General features: G+C 43.9%; 1 protein-coding gene across 1 annotated transcript in view; it reads left to right on the forward strand.

Annotated features, from left to right (window-relative positions):
- EGFLAM (EGF-like, fibronectin type III and laminin G domains) overlaps window positions 1-13,857 on the forward strand; it is a 204,470-nt gene that overhangs the window by 154,678 nt on the left and 35,935 nt on the right. The window contains exons 16-17 of the mRNA XM_006874680.1: window positions 7,172-7,288; window positions 10,383-10,563. Coding sequence (XP_006874742.1) covers window positions 7,172-7,288; window positions 10,383-10,563 — 298 coding nt within the window. The remainder of the gene's footprint in view (window positions 1-7,171; window positions 7,289-10,382; window positions 10,564-13,857) is intronic.

Genomic DNA, 13,857 nt, shown 5'->3' on the forward strand with positions numbered 1-13,857 from the left:
TCAGCATACAGGTTGAATAAGTATGGTGAAATACTGGCATTAGTGAGCTGAAATGGACAGCAATGGCCATTTTGAACATTGGTGTTAACTATCCGGGAATGACAAATTGAAGAGGAATAGCAACGCATTCATCATTTAAAAAGAACATATGAGTATCTGTCTTGAAGTACAGTGCTGTCTGTGGTAAGGTAGTATCCATACACCTACAAGGAATACCAGTTAATACCAATATTATTCAAATTTACACACCACTCACTAAAACCAATAATGATGAAGTTCAAGAATTCTATCAGTTCTTCAGTCTGAAATTGATCAAACATACAATCAAGGTGTATTGATAATTACAGACAATTAGAATACAAAGGTTGGAAGCAAAAAGAAGGATCAGTAGTTGGAAAATAGGACCTTAGTGATAGAAATAATGCTGGAGATCACATGACAGAATTTTGCAAGACCAATGACTTCTTCATAGCAGTTGTTCGAAGAGAATAAGGGAACACCAAATGATTTAAAATTAGGAAAGATGTGTGTCAGGATTGTATTCTTTCACCATACGGAGTCAATCTGTATGCTGAGCAAATAATTAGAGAAGCTGGATTATATGAAGAAGAATGTGGCATCAGAATTGGAGGAAGATTGATTAACCACCTACAGTATGCCGATAATACAACCTTGTTTGCTGAAAGCAAAGAGGACTTAAAATTCTTACTGATAAAGATCAAAGACCACAATCTTTGGTATGGGTTGCACTTCAATGTGTAGAAAACAAAAATCTTCACTACTAGACCAATAAATCACATCCATATAAATGGAGAAAAGATTGAAGTTGTCAAAGACTTCATTTTGCTCCAATCAACCATCAACACTCAAGGAAACAGCAGTTAAGAAATCAAAGGATGTATTGCATTAGACAAATCTGCAGCACAAGGCCTCTTTAAAGTGTTGAAGAGCAAAGATGTTCGTTTGAGGACTAAGGTGCGCCTGACCCAAGCCATGGTATTTTCAATACTCTCATATGCAAGTGAAAGTTGGACAGTGACTGACAAAATCCATAGAACAATTGATGCATTTAAGTCATGGTATAGAGGAGAATATTAAAAGTATCAGGAACTACCAAAAGAACAGAGATCTGTTTTAGAAGAAGTACAACCAGAATGCTCCGTGGAAGCCAGGATAGCCAGACCTTCATCTTTCATGTTTTGGACATATTATCGGGAGGGACCAGTCCCTGGAGAAGGATATCATGCTTGGTAAAGTATAGGGTGGGAGAAAAACAGGAAGTTCCCCCAATGAGATGGACTGGCACAGTGGCAGCCACAATGCACTCGAACATAGCAACAATTGCTGGGTTGGTACAGGACCAGGCAGTGTTCCTTTCTGTTGTGCATAGGGTCACTGTGAATCAGTGCCTACTGAATAGCACCTAACAACAACACGAATGGGGTGCCTTCGCTATCAAGTGCTGATACAACAGAAATACAAGTGGATGACTTTAACACAGAGAAATGTATTCTCTCATAGGTTAGGAGGTTAGAGGTCTGAACTAAGTGTATCGGCTCTGGGAAAAGATTCTTGTATACTTTCAGCATCTGTAGGCCCAGCTTACATTGGAGATCTCCATATGTCTTGGCATCAATTGTCCCCGAATCTAGGAGCTTCACAGTGCAGGGCCCCTCGGTACAAAGTTCACACTCCACTCCGGGCTCTTCTTTCTTGGTGGTAATGGGTCCCTCTTTCTCGGCTCACTTCTCTCTCCTTTATGTCTTGTAATGATGAAAAGGTTTATATGCCACATTCTTGGGAATCTCAATACATTGGATCAGGGTGTAGTGGATTTAAGGGTGTGGTTATTGTTAAATGCAGTTGAGTCCGTTCTGACTCAGAGTCCTTGTATAGGGTTTCCAAGGAGCAAAAGTTTGAACCACCAACGTTGCAGTTAGCAGTCCAGTGCTTATCCTACAGCACCACACCAGGACCCCACTGTTATTAATACAATGATGCTGGATATTGTAAATGAACATCACACAAAATAAAAATTGTTGTGAATTAAGATACTGGCAAATCTAAGGTACCCTCTGTTTTTTAAGGCACTGCAGTTTTGTTTTCCCTGCAGAATCCTAATAGATTATAGTTCCTAAAGCAACTTAAATATGTTCTCTTCTTAAATATGTTGTTTCCTTTTGGACATAACCTCAGACATGCAATATAGACAAATTTATGTTTTCTGATTAACAAGACGAGAACCCTAGTAGGAAAGAGATGTTTTAGGGGAAGAGGAGAAAGTGCACCCTGCCCAGAAGCCAGCCTCACAGATTCCAGTGGTAGACACTCCGGTGGGTACCAAGGACCGTTTTGGTAATGAGGAGAATCCTGAATTAGAATCTGCTTCAGAAATCAAGAGTCATTCATATCTAGAAAGCTTTAAGTATTTGTGGAATGAAGAACAGAAAGGGAAAAGAGAGGGAGGGAGCAGAGTGGATGAAAAGACATGGATTTTAAAGGGAAAACAGGAATCACTTCTAAAACAATCCAGAAAATGCTAACAGCTGATTTTAGCCTAAAGCAGAAGTTCACAAAGGATACACATGACTATGGTTGGCGTAATCATGCACATTTAAAAAGCCATTGTATCTATCTAGGTCTTCCTTGTTGTTGTTGTTAAGTGCCGTGGAGTCAGTTCTGACCCATAGCAACCCTGATCAGGGTTTCCAAGGCTGTAAATCTTTACGGGAGCAGAAAGCCTCATCTTTCTCCCTCAGAGCAGCTGGTAGTTTCGAACTGCTGACCTTGTGGTTCGCAGCCCAATTCATAGTTGTTATTAAATGTTGTCCAGTCAGTTCAGATGTGGTGCTGTGGGTTAATACACTAGACTGCAAAGCCGTTTGAAGTGCAAGGTCGTCAGTTCAAGCTTACCAGCTGCTCCTTGGAAATCCCATTCAGGGTGGCTATGGGTCGGAACCGACTTGACAGCACTTAACAACAAGTCAGTTCAAACCCATGTTGTTGTTGTTGTTTAGTACCATCTAGTCAGTTTTGACTCATAGTGACACTGTACGGAGTTTCCAAGGAGCGGCTGGTGAGTTCGAACTGCCAGTCTCAAGGTTCATACTGACCTTGGGATCCAGTGCTTATCTACAAAGCCAACCCTGTATAGGGTTTCCAAAGAGCAGATGATGAGTTTGAACCACCACCCTTGTAGTTAGCAGTACAGTACTTATCCACACCAGGACTCCAGTAGAACCATCTGTAACACCAAAGTTTAGGATTGGAGTATTTGTAAATAATAGCAGCTTTAAGGACACTATCTACCAATTAGGATCCTACAGCGAAAAAATCTCTAAGGTGAAAACCAGGCTTCAGAGTTTCCATCACTGCCTTGTCAGTAAATGAAACTGAAAGTAAGGTGGGAGAACCTTTGCCCTTTCTCTTGGCAAACGGGTTTGGATGATGGCCCAGAATGGATCACTGCCCAGCTGAAAGTCTGGCAGTCACACGGAAGGTGTGACCATCAGGTGTGCAAAGGTAGTTCTGCTGATGCTGCTTGAGCCAGGAGCTTTTGACCTCAGTGAGTTGTGTCTTTAAAACAAGTTGCTGTGGGTTAATGTGCTAAACTGCAAAGTCAGTTTAAACCACAAGGTCGGTGGTTCAAGCTCACTAATTGCTCCTCAGAAACCCTACACAGGGTCGCTATGGGCCAGAACCGACTCGATGGCCCTTAACAACAAAAGCAACATCACTCCAGGTTTAGGATTCTACTTTCTAAATGCTTCCCACCTGTTCAACATCGTGGCTAGCAGTAGGAGTGGTCAGAAAGCTTAGGGACTGGCAGAGGCAGGGACCACCTTGGGGGACTCACTCAGGACTTAGATACAGTCTGTGTCCAGACTGGCCCAGAATGCTTGACGGAGAAATACCCACCTCATCCAAAACATCAACCTGGTTACCATGCAGTTAATTCAGATCATGTCAGGTAAACAGTGAGTCAAGGAGTCTCTGCGGATACAGTCTTGGAAGTAGAGGACCAGACTTTTCTACTGAGTAGCTTCTGAGTGAACTCAGTTAGCAGCCAAGTGTATTAACCATTTGCAACACCCAGGGACACTAGAATTACATGCAGCACGCCCTCAGCCCAGCTATTCAGGACCAGCAATAGTGGGCAGGGCTCCTAGGCGCTTCAGAAACCCCCAGGCTGTGGGCCTGCTCAGCATTTCAAACTGGCTCCAACTCAAGGGAAGTAGCAGATCTGGACACAAGGCACCTGCTCCATTGCTGGAATCTGTTTGCTTCTCTCCTGTGGTCTCAGGTGTGGCGGCTGCCACCCTGCCTCTGTCAACAGGAAAGGTTGGGAGTGGGGCAGGATTTTGAGGAACAGCCAAAAGACACCCCCTCAGGCTCCCCCCCAGGCCCTACTCCTATGCTGGGCACAATCCTAGCTCTTGCTGCCAAGTTGTTTCAAAGTGGTCTCTTTTCAACACACATCTCTGAAGTCATCTTTGACCCCGTAACCTTCCTTCTTCCCTCTTATGATCTTATTTTAACTTTCAGATAAAAGGCAAGACAACCTGTGGTTTGTGGTGGCAGTTCCTGACTGGTGCCGTGTTTCATTTGACCACAAGGATTCCTGAAAACCTTTTTGCTTCTTTGATGACACCCTCCCCCGCAAACCCCACCCACCCCATTAAATCAGGACCCTAAAGGTTTCCTGGTTGCTAGGTGTCAGGTTTGTGGGACACATGTCCCCTTTCCCCCTCCCCCCCACCCCAGATGCACCTAAAGGCAATCCCATGACAGTGTGGATCCCAAGTGCCTTTACGTGTCTGTATTGCCAATTGAGGACAGGAACTGTTAAGTGCTATCAAGTCATTTCTGATCCATAGTGACACTGTGTAGGGTTTCCAAAGAACAGCTGGTGAGCTTGAGCCGCCGACATTGTGGTTCAAAACGACTTTGCAGTCCAGTACATTAACCTACAGTGCCACACCAGGACTCCTGAGGACAGGAATAGGTCTTTCTTAATTTGCCCAGCACTAATCACAGTGCCTGGGATACAGCAGGCAGCCAATAGTAGGTGTTGAATAAATGATTGCATTTAGCTACTGTTTGTATTGCTTTCCCCATAAGCCAAAGCAAACAGTAACTTAGGTTCTGAAAGTGTGTTCATCTCCAGAGGTCTCATTTTTTTTTTAATTTATATGTTATCTTATGGTATTTTTGATTGCCTCATATACATGTAAAATTGGACAATGAATAAGGAAGGCCGAAGAAGAATGGATGCCTTTGAATTATAGTGTTGGCAAAGATGATTGAATATACTGTGGGCTACCAGAAGAGGAAATAAACCTATCTTGGAGGAAGTACAGCCAGAATGTCCCTTATAGACAAAAGGTGTTGAGGCTTTGTCTCACATACTTTGGACACGTTACTAGGAGGGACCAGCCCCTGAAGAAGGACATCATGTTTGCTAGAGTAAAGGGTCAGTGGAAAATAGACCCTCAACAAGGTGGATTGGAACAGTGACAGCAACAGTGGGCCCACGCGTAGTAACCATTGTGAGGATGGTACTGCAGTGGGCAGTGTTTCGTTCTGTTGTACTCAGGGTCACTATGAGTTGGAACCAACTTGACAGCACCTAACAACAACAACAACAACAACACCAGTGTTATTCTGTGATATTTCAACATGCTGCGGAAGGCTCCTATTTGAATGAGTTTAGACATTAAATGTTACACACCGCTGACAATCGAGCCCACCCACTGGAGTTTAGGCTGTTAAAATGACAAGAAACATCCAGAGTCTTTGGAAACTGACATTGGGAGCTCCCTGAGAATTCTATAAGTGGAGACTTTCTCATCCTTTGTCTGGGATAATAAGGAGCGTCTCCCACCCATGTGCCTCGCCCTCTCTGTTGACCTCACAAGAGTTCCATGGTTACCGTTACAGAATATGACAATAGTTGGCCATACTCGAAGGTATCCAGCTCTGTGCAAAGTATCACATTGATTCCTCCCCAAAGCCAGACTGGCTTGTACTAGTCAGCCACAAACAACTCCAAAATATCAGGAGTCGATAATAAGGGTTTGGGGGCAATGGTAGTTCTGTGGTAGAATTCTCCCCTTTCATGCAGCCGACCTAGGTTTGATTCCTGGACTATACACCTCATGCACAGCTCCCCCTGCCAGTGGAGGCTAACTTCTTTCTGTGATGCCAGACAGGTTTCTGCAGTTCTTCCAGACACTGGCAGAACTAGGAAGAGTGGACAGGCAATGTGCTTCTGAAAACCAGCCAATGGAAACCCCATGCATCACAATAGTTGACCTGTAACTGATCCTGTAGAAAACACTGGAGTAGGTAGCATTCCATTGTGTTGTACACGGGTCACCATGAGGTGGGGCTGAATAGGCGGCATCTGACAATGGTGTCAGAGCGCCTGCTTATTGACCTGGTTGCTGCTGGTGATGGTAGTGGTAGTGTGCTGTGGAGTCAGTTCCGACTCTTAGAGACCCTGTGTAGGGTTTCCAAGGCTGTAAATCTTTACAGGAGCAGAAAGCCCTATCTTACTCCCATGGAATGGCTGGTAGTTTCAAACTGCTGACCTTGAGGTTGGCAGCCTGATGTGTAACCACTACACTACCAGAGCTCCTTGCTTATTAATGGTTAGCTGCAGCTTTACTCTGAGACTGACAAATGGTCTTAACAGAAGGAGAAAAGAGTGTGGCCAACCACTCTCTGACTCTGAAAGTCTCTGTCCAGAAGTGATTCATGTCTTTTCTGCTCATGCTTTATCAAGAAAAGCGAATCACATGAGTACACCTGAGATGGCAGGTTTGGAGATACCATTCTTGCAGGGAGCAGTCACAAAGTACAGACAAATGGTACTTCAGTCTACCAAACTCATCCCAACAGAGACTGTGACACCCATTTTAAAGATGTTGAAACTGAGTGTCAGGTTAAGACACTTACTACCATTCAAACACTTGGTGGCACATAGCAGTACCACAGTTGGTAAGTTACAGTGACAAGTTAAGCATATGTGAAAGTTAAGCATATGTGTTGAGATCGTTGGGATGGATCCTGAGGCTGTCTCTACCATTTTGTTCCCAAACAGACACAAAGCATATTTGATACTGTAGAGATTCTATTCCAAATTATATTGTTCTTTCTCTGTTGGCAGGGAGGCTTCACGCAGATTAAGTGCAACACAGACATATTTATTGGTGGAGTCCCTGATTATGATGATGTGAAGACGAACTCAGGCATCCTCAGATCATTTACTGGGAGCATCCAGAAGGTAGAGTCTGAACTTTCTCATATTTATGCTATGAACTGGACTGCAATTTTTGCTTAAGACAATAGATTTCAAGTAGTATAATTTGCTGAACCCAAACAAGAATCTTTGAGAAATTTACAAACTGTTTAAAGTTTCATTTTTTTAAATGCTCGTGGAATAGATTTCCAATCCCTCTTTCTTAAACACCTGCTCCTGGATCCATGTCTAGCAGATAGCCTATGAACGCTCCTCAATGAAGGTAAATTTTTCAGCAAGTTCACCTGAATATCCTGGGACAAATGACCTCAGGTCACCCTGGGTACTTATACGATAGAGAAGGAAGCCAGTGAGTCTAATAGTAGTACAGGCAGTACCCAGATTACAAACTAGTTCCGTTCCTAAATCTCTCTTTAAGCTAAATAGATATGTTAAGTCGGAATAGTCAGGTACTGTTAGTACCTAACATGAGTTACTCAAATGTTTGTCTTAGTATACTGTACATAGTGTAACTTTCTATGCTTAAAAAGCCTTAAAAAATGCTTCTAGATAAAACCTCTGTAATTTAATAATACAGTAATAATATTTTTTATAAGATTTTATTGTGAATTGAGTGATAGTTTACATGGGAGAACATCAGCTTTACAGTCATCCTATCATATTTCATTTCATTGCAATGACTACAATCCCCTCCGTGCATCATCATAATTCAACAGTATTTGCTTCCAATTCCTCTGGTTTTTTTGGTTTTGTTTTTGATGTACACCAAAGCACTCAGGAATATATAATCATTCAAACAACCAAAGGATATACCCTGCACTCCAGCCACCACCCACCCCCTGCCTGCCAGCACACAGCTCTTCTCCCTCCCGAGTCTAGAGTCCCCAGCTGCACCGTTTCTCCACATCATCCTCTCTGCCTCCTTCTCTGGTGTCGCTGCTTCTCTGGATAGGGTCCCACACTCTGCTCTTCTCCCTTGATGGTCCCAGGGTCCTCTGCTCCTGGACTGTAAGATCAATCACTACCTTTCTTTTGTTACAAAATGTCTGCCTTTACATTTGCAACATTCACAGTCAGTCCTGATAGAAATTGTTCACTATTGAACCACAAGAATCTTATCCCCATGTCCTTTCACCAGCCCTGTACAGACAGGTTGGAATCCACTCAGTGGAGATTCTACCTTCCCCTGAACCCTCTGAAACTAGGCTCCCTCTTGAAACCTTGTAAGCCAGTCACTTTGTGCCTTTGTTGCCCCCCTCCCCATTTTGGGTAGCCAATATCTAAGTTGCCCCTCCCTGTAAACCCTGTGTGCAAAGGGGGTGGGAGTGATCCTTGCTGTAAAGATTTGTTCCCTCTTTTAAGCTACTACATCCATAAGTATATGTCAAGTTCATCAAATTGTAGTGGATTACATTTTTTTTTTCCTCCTTTCTTCCTTTAGTCAAGTTCTGATCATCCAACCACTGAAGCTAGGTCATATGGGTACTATCTGCAAGTATGGGCATTCTTGTGCATCTCCCCTCACTTCACATCAGCTGGGCATTTCACTTTTTGCTCTAGCCCTCTGGGCCTATGTCCCTCTCCATGGGCTCAGGAGTCCCCAGGTCTCACTATACTGCTGGCCACCCAGGAATAATAATGTTTTGATGTGATTTGCAAAGTAGTACCTGTTTGTTGTTAGGAACCCCTGTGGTGGTGTTGGTGGTGTGCCGTGACTCATAGAGACCCTGAGTCCATAAATCTTCTGAGGCCATAAATCTTCACAGGAGCAGAAAACCTCATCTTTCTTCCCTTGGAATGGCTGGCAGTTTTGAACTGCTGACCATGAGGTTAGCATCCTGACTCGTAACCACTACGCTGTCAGAGCTCCTTTTGAACCACTGTATGTACCTCAAAATTTTAATACAATAGGCTTTGCAGGGGTTGATTCATAAGTATGGGATGTACATAAACCATTCATTCATAACCCAGACATTGACTGTTTCCTTGGGTTTTTGCTTCGCTTTGAAATGATTTTAAAGTTTGCTTGAAACAAGAGTCAACTCTAATGTCTGGCCTTCCCCACATTTCGGCATTTGTTGTTGATTAATTACATGCCCAACGTTTCAAGAGCATATATTAAAGCATCCTTTCATACGAGTCTTCTCAATCTTGGCTGCACCTTAGAATCACTTGAAAAGCTCTTGAAAATCTCAGATGACTGGGGCCCAACTTTAGGTTTTTACCCAATTGCTTTGGGTGGGGCCTCTGGGCACTGATATTTCTTAAAACTTCCTCAGGCAATTTGAATGCACTTCCTAGTCCCTGGGACTTCTTTAGGGCCTCTTCCATCCTCTGGGTCTTCCAGAATCCAAAGGAGCACTTTAGACTCCTCAAGTTCTTCTGCGTGCCAGAGGGAATCCCTTCAGCTCCTTAAGCACTTACCAGTTTCAATTCGCTCACATTGTTGTAAAGTGTCATCCCATGTGTCCCGACTCATAGTGCCCTGTATAGGGTCTCTACAGAGCGCTTGGTGGGTTTGAATTGAAGACCTTGCAGTTAGCAGTCCAATCTAATCCTACAACACCACACCGGGTCTCATGGCGACCTCAGAAGTTACAGAGTAGAGCTCTCCAGGGTTTATCCTGACTGTGATCTTTTGGAAGCAGATTGCCAGACTTTCGTTTCAGTGCTTCTCTGGTGGGTGGGTTCCAACCACCAGCCTTAGGGTGAATAGCCCCTCACTGAACCATTTGATCCCACACAGCGACTCCTCTCTGTCACAAGACTATAAAAGCAGGAGCTGGACATCCCCCCCGCCCTTATTGTGTTGAAGAGCTGGGGTCCTGCTGGCTCAGTGGCTAATGCACTAGGTTGCTAACTCAGGAGTTGGCAGTTCAAACCCACCAGCTCACTCCAAGGGAGTCTGGTTCAGTAAAGGTCTCGGAAGGCCTGTGGAACAGTTTAGCTCTGTCCTATGAGTTGCTACTAGTCAGAATTGACTCCGAGGCAGTGGGTTAGAGGCTTTTTGTTTGTTTGTTTTATGTGACAGCTCAGGTTAGAAATCAGAGGGATGCTTGAGAAGACAGGAAAGATGTTTTCAGAATGCCTGAATGTCTTTATATTTTCTGGCCCCAAGATCATCCTGAACGACCGGACCATCCACATGAAGCATGACTTCACGTCCGGTGTGAATGTGGAGAATGCGATCCACCCCTGCGTGTGGACCCACTGTGACCACGGGGGCAGCTGCCGGCCCAGGATGGAGGGCTATGAATGTGACTGCCCCTTGGGCTTCGAGGGGCTGCACTGCCAGAAAGGTACACACCCACAGGGTTCTGAAAGCGCTGCTTACAGTAGGGGAACCAGCAGTTGGCTGCTCTAAAGGAAGATTTGTTACAATCAAGTCAACCATACTGGTTGTATTTATTAATGACTCTAATGAATTGTTAGATGCTTAATTATATATCAATTCCAGTATGAGATTCCTTCTGAAGAGTGCTATTTTCCATGCCATCTAACTTCTCTGTTTCTCAATTTCCCCATCTGCCAAATGGGAATAATAATAGCAATTGTATCTAACTCTGAAGGCTGTGGTATAGATTATATAAGATGGTGCACTTACGTAAGTGTGCCTTAAACAAGGTGATACAATGGTTACGTGCTCAGCTGCTAACAGGAAGGTTGGCAATCCAAACCCACCCAGAAGAAAGACATGGCAGTGTGCTTCCAGAATTGATGACAGCCTAGAAAACACTGTGGGCAGCTGGGTTCTGTCACATGGGGTCACATGACTCAGAATCAACTCAAAGGTACCCTAGGCATTTGAATGCTAGGTGCTCAGCCATGTTGTTGTTGTTAAGTACCATCCAGTTGGTTCTGACTCACAGTGACCTTGTATAGGGTTTCTGAGATGTGGCTGGTGGGTTTGGACTGCTGACCTTATGGTTTTGGTCAATACCTTGTGGTATTGATCCTACAATACCACACCAGTACTCCTCAACCATATGTTGGTTGTGTGGCGTCGAGTCATTTCCAACTCATAGCAACCCTGTATAGGGTTTCTGAGGCTATAAATCTTTACCGGAGCAGAAAGCTCATCTTTCTCCCATGGAATGGCTGGTAGATTTTGAACTGCTGACCTTTTGGTTAGCAGCCCAATGCATAATCCACTACGCTACCAAGGCTCCTTCCTCAACCATACTAGCTAGTCATTATTATTACTGATAACAAAAATCAAGCCAATCAGCAAGTGCTGTGAGTGACTCAGCTTCTAGCTTGCCCTTGTCGGAAAGCTCGGGTAGCTACAGACTGACCACCGGCGTCCATTGGACTGAGCTTTGCTCATCTGCTCAAGGGAAGCTGAGGCTGTGGACCTAGGTTCTACCCACAGAGCCTACATCATTGGACCTTCTTGTCTGTGAGTGTCTGTATGAGCTCACCTGCCCAAAAACTCATTTCTAGAATGCTGAGCAGTCTGCAGGAACTAAGGCAGTGAGCCCAAATGAAGGACTATTCCCTATTCTTCATTTTGTTTCCCAGTTCCTGAGTTTTTATCAGAATCATGGCTTAAAGAAAACTGTCAAGGACAGTTGTTGTTTTACAGAAGTCTTGGAACATCTGAAAGATGCCCATTTTCTCATTTGAAGCCTGAGTCATGTTATTTTTATTTCACTGAATCATGAAACCAGACAAATTATCTAAAATACATGTTTTTTTTTTTTTTAGTGTAGCTTATCTTAGTGATAGATTGGCAACCCTCAAAGAAGAATAATTGCTCCATTTGTAAATTATCCTGATTTTAATCCCAAAAAGCAAATTGTTGACTAATAGGTTATACTTCCAGATATTTAGTTCAAGAGTAGCTCATTAACTTAGAAAATGGAGTTTGGATTTATACATCAGGGTTTGAATTTCCTATGTCTCTAATTTCACCACAGAACACGGTGGCTCCATAGGATTAGCACTGGACTGAGAATCACAAGGCCAGGGGGTTCTGCCCCCCAAAACATCCATAACTTCTGAAACCCTATACAGGGGCACTGGGAGTTGGAACTGACTCGATGGCATTTAACAACAACGGCAGTAACAATCTCACCACAAGCCATTCAAGCTTGCTCCATCCTTTATATACTAAGAAGAATGGTGGAATATAAAGGTTGAAATGAACACATAGCTGTAGGAACTAAATCAAGAAGGAAGGATCATTTGTGAGTGTGTCAGCCCTATCTCATGCTTCATTAACATGACAGATATAATAGGTTCGCATAGAGCTTCATAATTACAGGTTCAAGTTCAGTGAGGAACAAATCGCCTCATAATTAATCAGGAGATCCTAATGAGGGCCTGGGCCTCTGCAAGAGCTGATCTGATACAGGTAGTGGACCAGAGGGCATTGAGGTCTCATAGCCTGCAACATGCTCCATTAGAATCAGCAGCCATTGGCCACTGAGTCAACTCTGGCTCATGGTGACCCTGTGTGTGTCAGAATACTGCTGTGCTCCGTAGGGGTTTCCAGGGCTGAGTTTTTGGAAATAGATTGTCATTCCTTTCTTCCAAGGCACCTTTGAGTGAAAGGAAACCTTCTTTCTGTTAGCAGCCAATCACATTAACCATGTACGCCATCTAGAAAAGAAACAGGAAAAACACCAGCTGCATTCCATGGACTTTGAAATAAAGATCTTACTTCTGGAAAATGACAGCCTTTGCCCACCCTAGAAAAGACAGACCCGGCAGGTATCCCTTCATCTCCTCTCCGATAATTTGGCTTGAGAAGACTCATAGGACTCTGGGTACAGGATGGGGCTGTTATAGATCACTGATTCTGGGCCCCAGCACTTACCCAGCCATGGGCAGTTACCCTGTTAGACACGTAACATGGGGGAAACAGTGAGTGAGTGCCATGTAAGGGTTTGAAAGAAAGGGAAGAGAGATGAACGGTTGCATGTTCCACAGAGATAGACGAGAACAGATTAAAAGATGGTTGTTGTTGCTCTGTTAAGTTCCTTCGTGTCGATTCCAACCCACAGCAACCCTGTGTAGGGTTTCTGAGTCGGGACTGGTGAGTTTGAACCAACAACCATGCGGTTCAAACTGCCTTTGCAGTCCAATGCATTAATCCACAGCACCACACCAGAATTCCTTTAAAAGGTTAGGTACGTTCTTATTTTAAAAGACCAGGGTGACTAAAAGCTATCCTTGGCTGTCAGACAGAATCCACTCATTCAGTAAGGTGTTCCTTCTTGTTTTCGTTAGGTGCCATCAAGAATTCAGTACCGACTCATAGTGACCTTATGCACAACAGAACAAAACACTGCCTGGTCCTGGGCCGACCTCACAATTGTTGCCACGCTTGAGCCCACTGATGCTACAACTTTGCCAATCTATCTAGCTAGGGGTCTTCCTTTTTTTTTCTGACCCTCCACCTTATGTCCCTCCTAATAATATGTCCAAAGTATGAGAGATGAAGTTTGGCCATCCTGGCCTCCAAGGAGCACTTTGGCTGCACTTCTTCCAACACAGATCTATCTGTTGGGTCTTTTGGCAGCCCATGGTACTTTCGTTATTCCCCTCTTACACCACAACTCAAAAACATCAATTCTTCTCCAGTCTTC

The sequence above is a fragment of the Chrysochloris asiatica genome, unplaced genomic scaffold (assembly GCF_000296735.1).
Source record: "Chrysochloris asiatica unplaced genomic scaffold, ChrAsi1.0 scaffold00293, whole genome shotgun sequence".
Classification (NCBI taxonomy): Eukaryota; Metazoa; Chordata; class Mammalia; order Afrosoricida; family Chrysochloridae; genus Chrysochloris; species Chrysochloris asiatica.